This window comes from Sarcophilus harrisii, chromosome 4, assembly GCF_902635505.1.
Source record: "Sarcophilus harrisii chromosome 4, mSarHar1.11, whole genome shotgun sequence".
Lineage (NCBI taxonomy): Eukaryota > Metazoa > Chordata > Mammalia > Dasyuromorphia > Dasyuridae > Sarcophilus > Sarcophilus harrisii.
In genome coordinates this window covers 438,711,085-438,728,409 of record NC_045429.1, presented here as the reverse complement: position 1 = coordinate 438,728,409, position 17,325 = coordinate 438,711,085, and the positions used below count along the sequence as shown (strand labels likewise).

The following is a 17,325-nucleotide window of genomic DNA, read 5'->3' as shown; positions in this document are numbered from 1 at the left end:
CCCTCATGGCCCCACCTTGGCAGGGTGATGAGGGCACCCCCGAGCCCTGCTCTGCAGCTCGGGGCCAGAAGCCTGAAGGGGATCTCCTGCCCCACTTTCTGTACCGTGGTTGCAGGCCCCGACTCTGGGCCCTCCCCTCCGTTAGCCGCCAGTCCCCGGGCCCTCCCCGGCCCAGGGCGGGGGCGGAGCCGGGGCTGACACTTGGCCCAGGCCGCTGCGACCTCGGCTGGAAGTGGGGGGGGCTGACCTTGTCAGCCCGGAGGCGGGGCCGTGGCTCTTCCCAGAACTCCGGAGTCTTCGGCTTCCAGGGGCCCGGCGGATCGCCCTCCTGCCCCAGCCCCAGGCCGAGCTCGGGCCCGCATGGAGCCTTCGGGGCCGGCCCGGCCCAGCCCGGAGTCCGTGTACCAGCTGGCCGGGGCCTTGGGCACCGAGCTGCAGGGGCTCGCCAGCCGCTTCGGGTCCGAAACGGTGGCTCGGCTGGTGCCCCATGTGGTGCGGGCGCTGGAGCTGCTGGAGGGGGCGGCGGCGGGGGCGCCCCTCGAGCTAAAGGAGGGAGAGGGCACGGGAGGCCGGGCCCCGAGGAGACCCCCGCCGGAGCTGCGGAGCGAGAACGAGGGCGTCCGCGAGCGGCTGCGGGACGGGCCGCAGGGTGAGAGGCCGCCGGGAGGCCGGGCAGGCGGGAGGGGGAGCGCGTTGCAGCCCCCTGAGCCCGAGCTCCTTGTCCCCCAGACGAGCGGCTCCTGCTGCGGCAGCTGAAGCAAGTGATCGACCGGCAGCGGGACCAGCTCCGCGCGCAGAGACGGGAGCTGCAGCTGCGGGGGCAGGAGGGGGAGGCGGGAACCGGGGCTGGCCCGAGCCGAGCCCAGCGCATCTCCGCCCCTCCGCAGTTGCAGGAGCAGCTGCAGAGACTCCTGCGGGTGAACGGGGAGCTCCGAGGCAAGCTGGCCGCCGTGCAGGTCCAGCTGCGGGCAGCGCTTCAGAGGGCAGCGCCGGCCCAGGCCGGGGCCGCGGAAGCGCCCGAGGCGCGCGCGGAGGCGAGTGTGGCCCCAGTCGCTTCTCCCCAGCCCGCGGGTGGGAGAGGGCCAGGCCTCCAGCTCCGCTCCCGGCTGTCCGCCAGCTAGTTCCCGCGCAGCCGTCGTCACCCCGCGGGGGTGGGGAGGGCAGGCGGCGGGGATGGCGGGTCTCGGCGAGACCCTCCCGTTTCTCTCCGCCCCCCCGCAGGCTGGCTCCCGCGCTGAGCCCCGGGGCCCGGGGAAGGCCGACGGCTTCAGCAGGGAGGAGGTCAGCCAGATCCTGCAGGAGCGCAACGAGCTGAAAGCCAACGTGTTCTTGCTGCAGGAGGAGCTCGAGTATTACCATCGGTGGGCGGGGGCGGGGCAGGCGGGGCTCCTCCCCCACCCAGCCCCTAGAAAAGAGCCCTGTGCGGGGGAGAAGCGGCTGCTAGTCCCCCCCCCCGCCCCGCCCCCCTGCGGTCTCCCGGGTCCGAGCGGGCCCCCAGCCCCCCCCCCCTGCGGTCTCCCGGGTCCGAGCGGGCCCCCAGCCCCCCCCCGCCCCGCCCCCCTGCAGCCCTCCCCCCGCCCCCCGTCCGCTCCCGCTTGGCGATCCCCTCTCCCAGCCGGGGCTCCCTCCTTCCCGAGGCACCGACCGGCAGCCAGAGGAGTGCCAGGCTTTCCTGGGCCCGCACTGGGCGGCCCCGGGGCGGCTTCTCCCCCACGCCCTCCCGAAGGGAGCGGCTGGAGAGCCGGGGCCCTGCTGTCTCCCGCTTGCAGGGAGCTGCTGGCTGAGCGGCGCGTCCCGCGGCTCCTGCTGAGCGCCATGAAGTCCGCTGTGCGCAAACAGAGGAGGAAGATCAAGGCCAAGATGCTGGGCACGGCGGAGGAGCCGGGGAGCAGGTGAGGCGGCCCGCCCCCGCCCCCGCTGCCTCCCCCAGATTTGCAAAGGCCGTTACAATGATCTCATTTCCTCCTCCCAAGAACACTGTGAGCCATTTTACAGAGGAGGAAACTGAGGCTGAAATGGGTTACCCCTCTTGCTCAGGGGCCCAGAGCTAGTCAGTGTCTAAGGCAGGATTTGAACTCCCTTCTTCCCGGTCCCACCAGCCACGGGCCCAAGTATGAGCCAGTTCCTCCCGCCTGATTCAGCTTCCACCAGATCCAGGCCGGGGGCTGCTCCAGGGATGGGGAGGGGGGCATGTAGATCTTCCTTCCCTGGAGCAACACCTTAACGATAAACGGGCTCGCTTCGATAATATCGGGTGATTTGGTTTTCAGAGTGCCTTCTCCAGCCGGGTTAGACCCATTTTACAGATTTACGACTGAGCCTCACAACACTTGTGCCATTCGTGTGTTACAGCGTTACAGGGATGAGCCCCGGGCCCTCATAAAGAGGCAGGACAAAGACCTTTACGCGGGTGAGGGGCTGGGGGGAAGGGGGCTCTTGCCCTCATCCAGCCTTTCTCTTCTGCCTCAGTGAAGGGGAGGAGGAGGAGGAGGAGGAGGAGGACGGAGATGAAGAGACCTCATGGCTACCCCCCTCTGATGTGGATGGGGCAGGCCCACCTGCACCCCCTGAATCCAGAATCAGGAGTTTGTACGTTGGGGTTGGGGGGAACGAGATAACCCCTGGAGGGACACTTGGGGCCTTCCTCTCCACCCTGGGACTGTCCTCCCCAAAGTTTTCCAATTTCAGGGGCCTTCCTCCCCAACGGTCCATTATTTCTCTGCCCGCCCGCTTGCCTGCCCTGCCCGCACTCTTGCCTTGTTTCCCATTCCATGGTGCATTTCTTTCCTCGGGGTGACCTTGAGTGAGTTTGGGCTCAGTCCTTCCCTGTAGCACGAGGGGCTTGGTCCGGATGTCTTCTGAGATGCCCCCGGTGACCTTGCTCATGACACAAGCTCTTGGCTCTCCCCTAGCTTCAGCCTTTGGTATCGGGGGAGCCCAGAGCCCTCTGCGGAACTCTCGCCCACTGGGGAGCCCCCCTGCTCCCAGGGGGAGCTGAAGGCGGAAGAGGAGCCGCCCCCAGCTCCCCCCGAGCCCTCTGGGACCACCCTGTGACCACCCAGCCTCACCAGGCCCTGGCTCGTAGAATGTATCCCTAACCCCTTGAAGGCTTGGCATGTAGCAAGTGCCTAATAAATGTCTGTTGGCTGACTGACTAATCTAGCGGTTGTTTCACTTCTTGTAGCCTCAGGCCTTAAACAGGGACCTATTTAAGTGTGTCTATTTGGTCTATTTTGTTGAGGGGCAGGATGGATGTTAGAACTTGGTGGGGTGGGGGCGGGGGGTTACTCACTATTAACCTGAAAGCAGATTTGTCCTGCAGTTTTCCCTAAAACCCAGAGCTAGTAGTTTTCTGGGCTGAAGGAGCCACCCATCCCCACGGATCTCATTCCTTCCTCCCCTGGGTCCAGTGCCCTTCTGCTCTGAGCATCCCCATCACGGACTCCCCACTCCTTGTGTTCCTACCCCTGTCGCCCTCCCCTCTAGCCCCCAAGTATGAATGGAAGGGTCCCTAGGAGGAACAGGATGTGTCCTGGGAAAGGAGGAGGAAAGAAACAAGGGCCTGAGACTCTCCCTCATAGTGGGAGGGGCTCCCACCGTATCATTCACCCGCATCCATGATGCTTCCCCTCTTACCTTGGGAGGAAAAGCGTCCTCCTCAATACCCCTTCTTTTCTTTTCTTTTTAATTTTTTAAATCATAGCTTTTTATTGACAGAACATATGCAGGGGTACTTTTTCAGCATTGACCCTTGCAAAACCTTCTGTTCCAGCTTTTCTCCACCTTCCCCTCTCCCCCTCCCCCAGATGGGAGGTAGTCTAATACATGTTAAATATGTTTAAGTATATGTTAAATCCAATACTTGTATACATATGTATACAGTTGCCTTGCTACACAAGAAAAATCAATACCCCTTCTTTTCTCCAAACATTGCCCTTCCTGCCCCAGGCCTCCTTTTCTGTGCCTCCCAGCCTCACGTCTCCCTTAGTTCTCACATCACCCTCCATACATCTTCACTAAATTAAAAAACATTTTTAAAAATTTTCCTGAACTTTTTCCCCCAATAGTATTTTAAAATAGAAAAATAGTTTTCAACATTCATTTTCTTTCCCCCCCCTTTATTAAAGCTTTTTATTTTTCACAACACATGCGTGAACAATTCTTCAGCATTAGTCTTTGCAAAACCTTGTGTTCCAATTTTCCTCCCCTCCCCTAGCTGGCAAGTAATCCAATATATGTTAAACATGGTAGAAATACATCAGCATTCATTTTGCTAAGAGCCAATTTTTCTCCCTTTCTACCTAAGCAGCGATCTGACAGGTTAAATCTATGCAATCTTTAAAATACATTTCCATTCCTAGCTGTGTGACCCTGGGCAAGTCACTTAATCCTAATTGCCTCCAGAAACCCCCCCAAAAAACAAACAAACAAACAAACAAAAGCATTTCCATTTATGTTATGCAAAAAAAGTCAGACCAAAAGGGGAAAATCCATAAGAAAGAAAAAGCAAATAAAAAACAAAGGTGAAAATATTATGCTTGGATCCCCACTCAGCCTTCATAATTTTCTCTGGATCCATCTGGGGATGGCATTTTCCATCCCAAGTCTCCTGAAATTGCCTTGAATCACCTCATTGTTGAGAAGAGCCCCGTCCATCACAGCTCATCATCACATAATCTTGCTGTTACTGGGCACAATATTCTGGCTCTGCTCACTTCACTCAGCAGCAATCTTTCCAGGCTCATTTTTTCCCCCTGGGTAATTGGGGTTAAGTGACTTGCCCAGGGTCACACAACTAGGAAGGTCTCAGGTCACATTTGAACTCGGGTCCTGCTGACTTCAGGGCTCTCACTTAATTTTCTAAAACATTTTTGGCACCTTTTGGTTTTCCATCCCCTTGGTGTCCCTCCCTCACTCCCTATCCAGAGAACTATTCCTCGTAAACAAAAATAAAAATAAGAAAAAGGACTCTGCTTAGGGAAAGCACATCTGCCATAGTCTGACCGCATGTGCGATGTTCCACTCCACAGACGCCCAGCCGTCCAAGGAATCCGTCCAACTAGGCCTGGCCCTACTATGGGCCCAGAACCGAGTCCGTTTCTGCCTTCAAAGAGCTTATGAAAAAAGGGGGTTTCCTTTACCCTTCTTTCACTCCTCTGTTGGATTGAACAGATTCCCTCTTCTATTTCTCTCAGGCCTCAGAGCCTCCCTGCCTTAGACTCCTCGGGGAGCCCCCCACTCCCCCCAGAGGCGCTCCCGGTCCCGCCACCTTCCTCCCCCCAGGGAAACCCCGCTGTTTCATTGTTCCCACCCCCTCACGCCGGGGAGGGAGGGCCCCGTTGGCAGCTTCCTCAGGAAAAGCCTTGGGAGGAAATAAGGAGGGGGATGGGAGCGGGAAGGGGGGGCAGAGTTAGACTGACCGGAGTCAGCACTGGCCGCTATGGGGCCGTGGCCGCTGCTACTGCTCTGGGTTCGGGGGGTCTTGGGGGAGCTGGAGCTGGATCCTCTGGGGAGGCACGTCTGCCAAGACGGAAGGTTTGTGGGGAGGAGCACGGGGGTCGGGGGCTGCTGGGAGGGAGGGTGCTGGCAGGAGGAGAGTGAGGCTTGTGTTGGGGTCGGTGGGGGAAGGAGCTGGAGGAGGAGGGGAACGGGCAAAGGGGGGCAATGATGTTGGGGATCGGGAGGAGGGAGGGAGCCTGGAGAGCTCAGTGGGGAAGGTGGGAAGAGGGGGGATTGCTGACCGTGGGGCAGAGAAGGGGACCTGCAGTTGTTTTTGGAAGGCCCTGTGTATGTGATGGGCTGAGTGATCGGGGGTCTGCTTCAAGATTACTCTGTGAAGACCCACAACCAGACTGATAAGTGGGGGGCTGGAAATATGGAAATGACTGGAGGCGCCATGTGTGGCTCTTGGCCGGGAGACCCAGGGTTTCCTGGATGACCAGGCCGAAGGGCCCCAAACCCTCCCTTCCCAGGCCCAAAAAGTGCCCCTTCCCCCTGTTTGTGACCCCCCCGTTTGGGACCCAGGGGACAACAGGCCAATGGCCCGGCCTTCCCCAGGGACCCCCTGGGAAAATTTTCTTTGGGGCCCCCCCCATCCCCTTTCCCCCGCCCAATTCCCCTCCGGACCCTTGTTTTGGCTGCCCCCACCCCTGGCCCAGGGCCCCCGGTTCAAACCCCTTTAGTTCGGCCTTGGGCCGCGGCAAGCTTTACCCCTGGAGAAGATTTCTCCTGGTAAGGGAACAGGTCCCCCCCTTTCAGGCCCGGTTTTTTCCCCCCTTTACCTCCCTCCACTTGTCCCGCCGGCCTGCTTCCGTCTGGGGCCCATCGTGCGGGGAAGAGGAAGTGTGTGTGAAACCTGGACTCTGCCGATGCAAACCTGGCTTCTTCGGGGCCCAGTGCAGCTCCCGTGAGTCCCGGGGGTGGGCGGGGTGGGGTAGGGGGTGGGAGAGGGCAAGGGCTCCGGACCCCGGGTGGGATGGGGGGCTGCTCGGTCAGACCAAGGGGTTAGAAAGGGCGGGGGAGGAAGCACCAGCAGGGGTCATAGTTCGGAGGGTATTCAAGATCTGAGTCACCAGGAATTGGGAGGCAGGGATGGAGGGGATAGGAGGGACGGGTCAAGGTGCCAGCGATGAATCAGCCTGGAGAGGGAAGGCCCAGGAGGGAAATGGCAGCTGTTCTGGCCCAGGATCCCGCAGGTCCGTGCTGAGCTTGGGGTGACAGACATTCCCGCTCCTTCCTGGGGGACGGGGCAGACACGGGCTCTCCTTCCAGGAGAAGGGGAATCCTCCGCGGAGAGATCGTGGCTGGGACGGGCGCTGGTCCCAGGCGGCAGCGGCCCAGAAACCGCCCGGCCGTTCTCGGCCTTCCTCGGCTGCTTTGGGCGGCGGGCAGGGCAGTCTGGCTGCCTGGGTCGGGTTCCCCCGCTGTGAAATGGAGGGCGATGGTGGTGAGGGGTGGGCGCCGTGAAGCTTCGGGAGGGAAGAGAGCTGGCTGCAGGAGAGCCGGGGCTGGGCGCCAGAAGGGCCTTGGGCTGAAGGGCCTCGGATCTCTTCCCTCAGAAACTACCCTCTCCGGCCTCAGTTTCCTTGTCTGTTAAAGGACGGGACTGGCCTGGCTAAGCCGGGGTCCCTTCTGCTCCTGTGATCACGTGACTCCCAGGGCCCTGGGGGTCGGTATGCCCCCCTTCTCCCTCCTCCCCCCGCTCTGCCTGACCCAGGCCCGTCTCTGTCCTAGGCTGCCCGGGCCAGTACTGGGGCCCCGACTGCCGGGAGAACTGCCCCTGCCACCCCCACGGGCAGTGCGATGCCGCCACCGGCCACTGCACCTGCAACAGTGACCGCTGGGGCACCAACTGCCAGTTCCCGTGTCCGTGCGGCCCCCACGGGCACTGCAACCCGCTGACCGGGGCCTGCCGCTGCGAGCCCGGCTGGTGGACGGCCACGTGCCGCAAGGCCTGCCAGTGCAGCTCCTCCTCTCTGGGCTGCGACCAGGGCACCGGGGCCTGCCGCTGCGAACCAGGCTGGTGGGGCCGGCGCTGCAGCTTCCGCTGCTCCTGCCATCACTCCCCCTGCGAGCAGGGCACGGGCCGCTGCGTCTGCCGCACCGGCTGGTGGGGCTCCGAGTGCCAGCAGCGCTGCACCTGCCGGCACGGCCACTGCGACCCCGCCAGCGGGCACTGCGCCTGCCACCCCGGCTACCAGGGCGCCTTCTGCGAGCAGCCCTGCCCCGTGGGCCGCTACGGGGTCCAGTGCCAGAGCAGGTGAGTGGGAGGGGGACCTCGGGGAGGAGCACCGAGAGCAGGGGGAGGATCGAGAGCAGGGGAGGAGGTCAGAGGGGTGGGAGAGGAGGAAAGAAGGGACACAAAGGGGCCAGGCCCCAGCAACCGGACTCGCCTGTTCCCGCACCACCAGAGCTTTGCCTGAAATGTCTGGGATTATTTTAGCACTTAGCGCTTTGCACATTGCCCCCCGCTCTAGTACAGCTAGTTTCTTAATGGCAGAGACAGACTTCGGCCTTTCGTTCGTTCCCTTAGCGCAGTGTTTGGCCCATAACGCGTTTAAGAAATTCTTATTGAGGAGAGATCGGGGACAGAGAGAGAAGCTTCATTTGGGAAAAGATTTAAGGATGGTTTGTCTAAAGCAGGGGTCCTCAAACTACGGCCCGCGGGCCAGATGCGGCAGCTGAGGAGTTTATCCCCCTACCCAGGGCTGGGAAGTTTCTTTATTTAAAGGCCCACAAAACTAAGTTTTTGTTTTTACTAGAGTCCGGCCCTCCAACAGTCTGAGGGACAGTGAACTGGCCCCCTATTTAAAAAGTTTGAGGACCCCTGGAAAAGGACGTGGACATCCCGACAGGTAGCGAGCTTCCTCTCACTGTCGGAGGATGCTGGCTGAATGACTACTTTAAAAAGAAAAAGAAAGGAATATTTTAATAGAAATGACAGTGAACATCAATCTATTCGCTTTCGGTGTTTTCTCTCGCTGGGTCAGGTATTAGGACAACATTTGTGTCCCAGAAAGACTCCGCCAGGTTCTTCCTCCGTTTTTGAGATTAATTAGCAATTTGTTCCTTCCATCCAAGCTCATTTCCAAACAAAATCTCGTTTCAGCTTCTCTAATCCCTGGGATCCTTCTCCCAAGATCTTTTATTTTTCCAGTCAACAAGCATTTAGTTTCTCTCCTTCCTCAAAAAACAACCGTTCTTGCAACAAATGCTCAAACAGAACGAATTCTCCTATTGGTCTCGTCCCCAAGCGAGCTTTCCCTTGACTTCCATCTGTTAGACGGGGCCTGGCTGACTGGGCAGCCCTTGTGACTTCTGAGATCTGCGGGTTTCATTGTGTTTATCGTATAAATGTTTCTTCGGGCTTTGCCCGTTCTCACCTCGGTTTACGCCTCTGAAGAGCATCCCGTTTGTCATTTCTTACGGCACAAGAGATTTTACTTCCTTAGCATTCATGCACTGTGATTTAATGGGGTATGCCCCAGTGGCGGGCAGCCAGGAAGGGTGAGAGGGTGGGACTGGGGCAGGGCAGGAGCAGACTGGCTTGTGCAGGGCAGTGAGGGGCCTGCGAAGCAGGGCAGGCTGGGGAATCTCCTACATCTACAATTCCCCCCTTCCCTCTCTCCCTCCTCTGCCCCCCAGCTGTGGCCACTGCAGACACAACCAGCCCTGCTCTCCTGATACGGGGGCCTGTCTGGCCTGCGAGCCCGGCTGGAATGGAACCCAGTGCGATCAGCCGTGCCCACCGGGCACCCACGGGGAGAAGTGTGGGCAGCTCTGCCCCCAGTGTCGGCAAGGCGAGGCTTGCCAGCCAGAGAGTGGGCACTGCCAACACTGTGACCCAGGCCTGACAGGGCCCAGGTAAGAGATGCCCTTATAGATGCCCCTAAGACTGGGCAGGACGGGACCAAATGTGGGTCGTCTGACAACTTCCTCCTGAGGGAGTCCCCCCTTCATCTCCGCTGTCCCCCACTTCCCTGTAATGGAGCGGATTGAATCACCCAAGGATTGAGAGAAGTGGGGCACATGGAGGGGCTTTGGTTGAGTAGATGGAGGGCTAGCCTTGGAGTTAGGAAAGCCTGAGTTCAAGTCCTGTCTCAGATAGTTAATGGCTATGTGACCTTTGGCAAGTAACTTTAGTTTTATCTCTGCCTCAGTTTCCTCATCTGTAAAAGGGTGGAAGCCGAAGGCCTCTGAGACGCCCCCAGCTCTCGCTCTCTGACCTTGGGGTCCCATCTCTCTCCAGGTGTGAAGAGCCCTGCGCTCCCGGCACCTTTGGGGAGGCCTGTGGGTCACTGTGCCCACCCTGTGTCGAGGGCACCTGCGATGCTGTGACTGGAGATTGTATCTGCAGATTGGGCTACTGGGGGCCCAGGTGAGAAGAGCAGGACAGGGGAGCCGGGCCCCTAGATGTCCTCTCTGGCTGCCCATCTGAAAGCTCCTTCCTCCTCTTCCTCTACAGCTGCAATGCCTCCTGCCCCCTCGGCTTCTACGGAGTCAACTGTTCTTCCCCCTGCCCGTGCCCAGAGGGGCCCTGCCACCCTGCCTCTGGGGCCTGTGAACTCGGTAAGACTGGCAGGAGGAAGGGAAAAAAGAGCGGTCAGCCTTCTTTTCAAGAGCTGGGAGGAGTAACAGTAGCTAGCATTTATGTAGGACTCTGGGATTTTCACAACCTTGGGGAGGAGGTGCTATTATTAGCCCCATTTTGCAGATGGAGAAACTGAGGCAAAGAGAGGTAAGATTCACTCAGGATCACACAATTAATAAAAGTCTAATATAGGACTTTCTGTAAGTCCACAATTCTCCCTGTGATACCTTAGCCACTTCCGAGAAGCGCTTCATAACCAGACATGTGACGTCAGACCCACTTCCCTTGTCTAGGGGAGCATTTACTTCTCGGAGCTGGGGGGACCTCAGAACCAGCTAGGCCAGGGAAGGAAGCATGATGGGCCTGAGGGGAAACTGAATCGAGGTCCCATAATTCCAACACTGGGACCCTTTCTGCTGGTCCGTGTGGGCCAAGCTCTAATACTTATATCATGCTAGAATTATATTATGTCCAGGTCCTTCCTGGATGACCCTAGGGGAGTCAATGCCTTTTTTATGCCTCGGTTTCCTCCTCTGTAAAGCAGAAGGTACGGATCGGACTAGATGAACTCTTGGATTCCTTCTAGCTCTTATGCATCCCAGTTTTGTGCTGGCCGGGGCCCAGGGAAGGAGGGCAATTTATATCACCCGTTGAAGCTGACAGAAACCTTTTATGGAAATGTTCTCACAGGATCCTCACTGGATCCTGGAAGGTGACTACTATCAACCCCATTTTGCAGATGAGGGAACTGAGTCTCAGAAAAGTTTAGCGGACACACACCCAGTGAAGTATCTGAAGATTCAGAATCTTCAAATACTATATCCTACCCATTAGGTCACACTGCCCTTCCCCTGTCAAATGCTGTAGGAATTACTGTCCCCGTCCCACATGATCTTACAGAGCAATGACAGCATCAGTAGAAACAGTCTCGAATTGAAGAGTAAACTGTGGCAGGGAGGCAGCCTGGTTCTCAAAGGGTGCTCTGGGATCCTGGGCACCTCCAAGGCCCTTTCGGGGGGTCTGTGATGTCAAAACTATCTTTAGAACAACACTATGACTTCTATATTCCTAATACAGCAAAGAGGGACATATGTTATACAGGAGCATGCTGGAACTAGCTCCCACTGGCTCTCAAGAGCCATTTGTTCAATTTTCAAGTCGAGCATGTACATCTCAGAAATAAGCAAAGGCTACAGTAAAACGGGCCTGGATTTGTTGTCTTTATTGTCTAGACTTAGGAAAGTGATGGAGAAAGTGTTGATTATGCAAATGAAACTTAAAAAGTGGATACTCATATTCAGAGAGCTGGTTGTTAAATATTTACCATCATCCCTTTCAGATATAATTATCCTATAAGTGAAAGCTTTTGGGCTCTCTCATTTTTTTTAAGATTATAAAGGGTCCATTTGACAATCTCTAATGCACTGAATAGACTGACTTGGAATCACGAAGTCAAGGCAAGTCAATGAGCATTTATTAAACATCTACTGTGTACGAAGTGCTGGGGATTCAAAGAAAAACAAAAATATCTCCTGCTCTCAAGGAGTGCGGTTTAATGTGGGTGGGAAGGGAGACAACATGCAAACAACTATGTACCAAGAAGTTCCATACAGGATAAATTGGAGATGGCCCCAAAGGATTCAGAAGGAACATTGACTTTAAGGAGTATTTGGAAGGGGCAGTTAGGTGGTGCAGGAGCACCGGCCCTCCTGATGTCAGGAGGACCCCAGTTCAAATCTGATCTCTGTGTGACCCTGGGCAAGTCACTTAACCTCAATTGCCTCAGGGGGAAAAAAAGGAGTAATTGGAGAGGCATCTTGCAGAGGGTGGGATTTTCCCTGAGGTCTGAAGATTTGGATCCAAATCCCACCTCAGATATTTACTATTTACTCTTCACACCTCAGGGGGGGAATATATATATATCTTAATAGTATATATAAATTGTAGGCCCTATATAGGAATTCAGGAGGAAAAAGAATTTATTTGGTGTAGAGCAGTCAGAGAAGGCGCTGGAGGCGGTGAAATTTGAAGAAAATGAGTAGGTTCTAGAACAGAAGAGTAGACTTGCTATATTCTTCTCCCCCCCATAATGAGTCCCATTTCTAGGGGGAAATCTTCTAAAAGGGGAAGGATTAAAGTTCCCCCCTCCGGTGTGTGGAAGGTACCCACATTTTCAAGGCTTTGAGCCCAGACTCTCATCAATAACTAGAGTGGGGCAACTGGGGCTTTGCTATAGGGTGCTAGAATTTAAGGGCATTTACAAGACTTTCTACTGCAGAGAATTAGCCAGACTAATTAGTGGTAAAAGGAGACTCGACTAGTCTGTAAAATGGGAATAAAAGCACCTTGCTCCCAGGGGATGGTGAGGGTCAAATGAGATAACAGCTCCACCCCAGCTGAATTCTTTTTGTGAAAGCTCGGTATCACAGGCAGATATTCAGTCCTAAAGAGGCAATTTGCCCTGGGGACAGGATTCCCTGTATTTATGAAATTCTGGGTCTTTAATTGGGATTAAGGGAAGGGATAAAGGGGGAGGGCAAGAAACTGGAGTCCCCTTGCTCTCTAGGAGTGGTAGGGGGACAGGTGTGACTAGGGACCCGAAGGGAAACCAAAGGGCAGGAGTCAGAGGCTGCCAGATTAGAGAGTTAGAGACCTCACAGATTCGCCCCCTTCCCCCTCCCCAACGGTATCTTCTTCCCCAAAGGGCTCCAGGGCCAGGGTGCCCTCCTGGCCGGCCTCCTGGTCCCGCTGCTGCTGCTGCTGCTGGCTGTCGTGGCCTGCGTCTCCTGCTGCTGCTGGGCGGCTCAGCCCGACCCCAAGGACAGGTCTTGTGCACAGACCCCCAGGGTTGATCACTGTCAGGGCTCAGGGTGCACCTGGGTGGGGGAGGGCCCTGCAGGAGGGAGAGGCTGGTCAGGATCCCGGATCCTGGGAAAGGAAATGAGAAAAGAGTATAAAGAGGAGAATAGAAGCCAGACAATACAGAGTAAGGAACAGCCCCGTTAGGAGCCCGAGAATTCCCTGACTCTGGGGAAGAGATTGAGGGACCCGAGAGAACGTCCCAGATCTCACCCAAAGGCCCTTCCAGGGGGCTCTCTAAGACTCTGCCTGCCTTCCTTACTTAAGGAACAGAAGCTCCCAGCTCCCTGGGAAGGGGAAGATGGAGCCCCTTGTAGAGCTTACAGGGAGGGTTCCCTCTCCCTTCCCAAAGCAAAGTGCCTGGATTCGAGAGCCCTCAGTACCAGCATGAAAGGAGGCTCGGGGATTGGATCCGGTGCTCTGGGGTGGGTGCTCTAGCCCGATAGGCCCAGCCAGAAGCCCCTGGGCAGAGGGAGGGGCAAAACCCCAGACTCTCCCAGAGAAGAGAAAGATTAGAAATCCTCTCCATTGGCTTTAGGGAGCAATAGGAGCATTTTAACTTGGATGGAGCACTTTGCTCACTCTTGTCCAGTGAGATAAGAAAGGACTATCATTAAGACTTTCTCCATTTTACAGATGAGAAACTGAGGCTCAGAAAGAACTGCCACCTAACCAAATAACTGTTAGCTAAGGACAGGGATTTCCAGGGAAGAATTGGTAGAGTAAAAGCCAATGACAGGAGTCCAAACTCTCCCTCTGGGGCTCATTTCCCCAAGTCGGGTCATGGCCTTGTGCCTCAGTTTCCCCACCTGTAAAGCGAGGGGGAGTTAGGCTAGATGGACTCTGAGATTTCCAACTCTAGCTATCGCTCTAGGTGATACTGTGAGAGAAGAGGAAGGCCCAAGGCTAAGTGAGCACACTTAGGTGTCATGGAACTTGGAGAATGAGGCTTATTCCTTTCCCAAGACAGGATTTGATCTAGTCTGCCGTTTAAGCTTCCCCAAACCCTGCGAGGGAGGCCAGAGTCATTTGCTCCGTTACAGATAAAGGGCATGTGACCTGTCCAAGGTCATACAGCCCAGTTCTGGCTGGAGCTAGAACCAGAGCCCAGCTCTCCCAACCCATTTCTCGGATTCCCATTTATGGTTCAGGCCAGAGAAGCCCCGAAGGAGACACAAGGACATAGGAAGCCAGGCCGCTTCCAGGGGCTTTAAGCCTAATAGAAGAAGAAGAGCCAGAGAAGGACTAGAGGGAGGAAAATTCCTTCCCTGTCCTGGATGCCAGAGTAGGACAAGTTGGCGCGGGTGTCAGCAAAGCCCCCTGGGAGCCCAGACAGACAGAGAGCTTCTGATCACGGAGGGGGCCTGACTGGTGGGAGGCAGGGACAGCATAAAGGTTCAGAGCTGGACCGGCTTCCTCTGGGGAGACCCTGGGGGTGAGGCTGGGAAAGCTTTGAATGGCAAGAAAGCTGGGGCTTCCTCCCAAAAGGAGTGGGAGCCATTGAATGTTTTTGAGCATAGGAGGGAAAGGATAAGAGCTTTCCCGAACGGAGTCTGCGAGTTATTGGGAGGGAGGGAAAGTCGTTTTCCAGGACTGCTCCCAGCCGGGCCGTCTCCGTCCGACCTTCCTCTCTCTCTCCTCAGGCCGGCCAGGGACGGGGCTGCTGTGTCTCGAGTCAAGCTGCAGGTCAGGGGGGCTCTGAGCAGCCTGGGCTCAGCGCTGCCCTGTGGCTCTCTCAGCAATCACAAACTGCCCCGGGTCACAGGTAGGAGGGCCCCGGGGGCGGGGAGTGTTGGGGGGGAAGGTGCTCCACACTGGCCTGCTCATCTGGCTCTCCCCACAGTGTCCCACCACGATGCCGAGATCCCCTTCAATCACAGCTTCATTGAGCCCCCGTCTGCTGGCTGGGCCTCTGATGACTCCTTCTCCTCCGACCCCGACTCTGGGGAAGAGGATGAGGGGCCAGCTTACTGCGTACCCCCCCCACAAGGTATGGCCCTCCTAAGCCCCCTGCCCACCTAGCCCCCGGCTCGGCCCACCCTCCCTCCACCCCTTTCACCCTTAGTTTCTTCTCCTCCCCTTCTCCAAGGCCTGTGTTAAGCTTGAGGTTGGGACATAATTCTCTAACGTGTGATGGGGAAAGAAACTGGGGGGTAGGAGAAGCAGGGAAAAGAGGCCGTTGGGGGTAGAGGGGGCTGGGGTCCGGGTCTCGCTTCCTTCCTCCCTTAGCCATCATCCTTTCACAGATGAGGAACTGCGAGAGGCCCGTGAGGCCGGAAAAGGTCTCTCTGCACCAGATGAGCCTTCCACGCCTTTTGCCATCCCTCGAACTTCCAGCCTGGCCCGAGCCAAGCGGCCATCCGTCTCCTTTGCTGAAGGAACCAAGTTCGGGCCCCAGAACTCCCAGGACTCTGGGGAGCTGGCCAGCCCCTCGAGGAAGCCCAAGCGGCTATCCCGGCCAGCCCAGGCCCAAGCTGAGGGGCAGGAGGCTGAGGGGCCTCCGGGTGCTCCGGAACCAGAGGACCCTCAGTCTGGTTCCCAAGAGCCTCCCAGCACTGCTGCTGCTCAGGGGGATGCGTCTGCTGACCACCGGAGGCTTCCTCTCGGGGGCAGGACTGTGGCCCAGAGGGTAGAGGCCATCGAGAGCGGTAACAGGGGGAGCGCAGGCCCCGTGACCACCATCTACATGTTAGCAGGGACTCCCAAGGGAGCCGAGGGGCCCGTGCGGGCGGTCCTGCGACGCTTTGGCAGTTTCCAGAAGGGCCGGGCGGAGGCCAAGACCAAGGGTGGCATTCCCAAGCCTCCTCGCCGGGCCCTGAGCCGGGATAAGGGCACCCTGGTCCCCTCTCCCACTCCCAGCCCTGACTCACCTCGGTGCCTGGAGCTGTGTGAGACGCCCGCACCCGGTGAAGGCAGCCAGGAGACCACCGAAGAGTTGGGGGATGATGGCGCCAAGAGCCCGGGGGGCACCACGCAAGCAGCCACAGGGGATGCGCTTTCTGAGCTGGAGGAGGCTGAAAAGGAGGTTGAGGAGGAGCCCCAGTATGAGAATGTCAAACCTGGCTCTGGCACCTCGAATTCCTGAGGTCTCCGTGGGAGAATGGGGGGGTGGGGAGGGGAGGCTGGGAAAGGGACTCGACAGCAGAACTGGGCCAAGTGGGCATACTTCCGCCCTAATAAAAGGCTACGGGGCTGAGCCAACGCTGGAGTCCTCTCCTTTTCTTTCTGGAGTCGGCTCCGGATCTCTGCCCAATGAGCTTGCCATAACCACGTTGGGGAGCCAGGCAAGCTGTATCCCTCCCTCTGGAATTCCCCCAGAAAAACAAACAGAAAAGGATTCCTTCCTTTCTGCCTTCGCTCATCCTCCAAATAGCCGTTATTGAGGGGTAAGGCGCTGGGGATGGTCGAGGTGGAGGCGGAGGAGTATGAGAGGAGGCGGGTCGAGAAATGGGGACTAGAAACCTAGAACACAGAAATGGAGGAGACCTGGTCCAAGGAGCAAAAAAGCAAATCCACAGGGTGAGAGATTGGCTGGAGAAAGCAGTGTGTTTCAGCTGCCCTTCCAAGGGGAGGATGGCCAGGATCATGGATTTCCAAGTGGAAGGGGCTTTCAAGGTCATTTTAGAAGGCAGCGAGATTCCCCGATTTGCCTGCGGTCCAACAACCAGGACCAGGGCCAGAACCCGGCCCCGAGTTTTCTGCTTCCAAGTGAACGGCTCCAGGACACCATCCCTGCCATCCTCCATCACCACAGGCAGAACTGGGGGACGGCACGAGTGCTGGCAAAGATGCCCAACCGGGGAATGAGGTTGGCAGGAGAGGCCGGAGACCTTTGGAAGCTGGGCCCAGCAATCTGGACTTGAGTCAGTGAGCAGCCTGGAGCCTCTGGAGGTTTCCAGGTTTGCCCATATGTTGCTCCAGCTCTGTCTCTCAGTCACCACTGGGAATGGCATGGGACTGAACAATTATAAGAATAATGGCCGGCATTCAACGGGGTTTGCAAAGTGCTTTACTCACACTCACATATTACTTCATTTGATCTTTATAACCCTCTGAAGCAGGTGCAGTTATCCCCATTTTACAGATGATGAAACAAGGCTGGGAGGTGCAGGGACTTTTCTAGGGTCACACAGCTAGCAAGCATCTGGGGCAGCATTAATTAGGGTCTTCCTAACTCCACCCTGACACACGAAGTCATGGCCCAAACTCAGGGCTCTTTGGTTGAGTAGCTAAAAATGGCTTTGGGGCTCGCAGGGGCTGCCTCTTCCCACAAGCCTGACTTTGCCTCTGCTCTCCACATTTCCCCTTCAGCCCCAGGCCCCCACTGTGCTCCTGGCTCTGGGGAGGATGAGAGCAGCGCTGTGAGATGGGCATCT

The 17,325-nt window shown here is 57.2% G+C and overlaps 2 protein-coding genes across 3 annotated transcripts; both read left to right on the top strand.

Moving 5' to 3' along the window:
* Positions 1–251: 251 nt before the first annotated feature.
* RILP (Rab interacting lysosomal protein) lies at positions 252–3,162 on the top strand. 2 transcript variants are annotated; one of them, XM_031967789.1, is made up of 7 exons: positions 252–649; positions 730–836; positions 888–1,034; positions 1,222–1,349; positions 1,770–1,892; positions 2,470–2,589; positions 2,913–3,162. In XM_031967789.1, the coding sequence occupies exons 1-7, from the start codon at positions 361–363 to the stop codon at positions 3,052–3,054; spliced, it is 1,056 nt and encodes a 351-aa protein (XP_031823649.1). In that variant the 5' UTR covers positions 252–360; the 3' UTR covers positions 3,055–3,162. The 2 variants fall into 2 exon arrangements, with proteins under 2 accessions (XP_031823649.1, XP_031823648.1); XM_031967788.1 differs by having other exon boundaries at positions 253–649; positions 1,222–1,361.
* A 2,226-nt stretch (positions 3,163–5,388) lies between these two features.
* Positions 5,389–16,076, top strand: SCARF1 (scavenger receptor class F member 1). The gene is made up of 10 exons (XM_031967784.1): positions 5,389–5,612; positions 6,302–6,406; positions 7,234–7,759; positions 9,145–9,363; positions 9,749–9,877; positions 9,965–10,068; positions 12,795–12,915; positions 14,593–14,714; positions 14,793–14,939; positions 15,196–16,076. Exons 1-10 carry the CDS (start codon positions 5,441–5,443, stop codon positions 16,032–16,034), a joined length of 2,484 nt encoding a protein of 827 aa, XP_031823644.1. The 5' UTR covers positions 5,389–5,440; the 3' UTR covers positions 16,035–16,076.
* Positions 16,077–17,325: the final 1,249 nt, after the last annotated feature.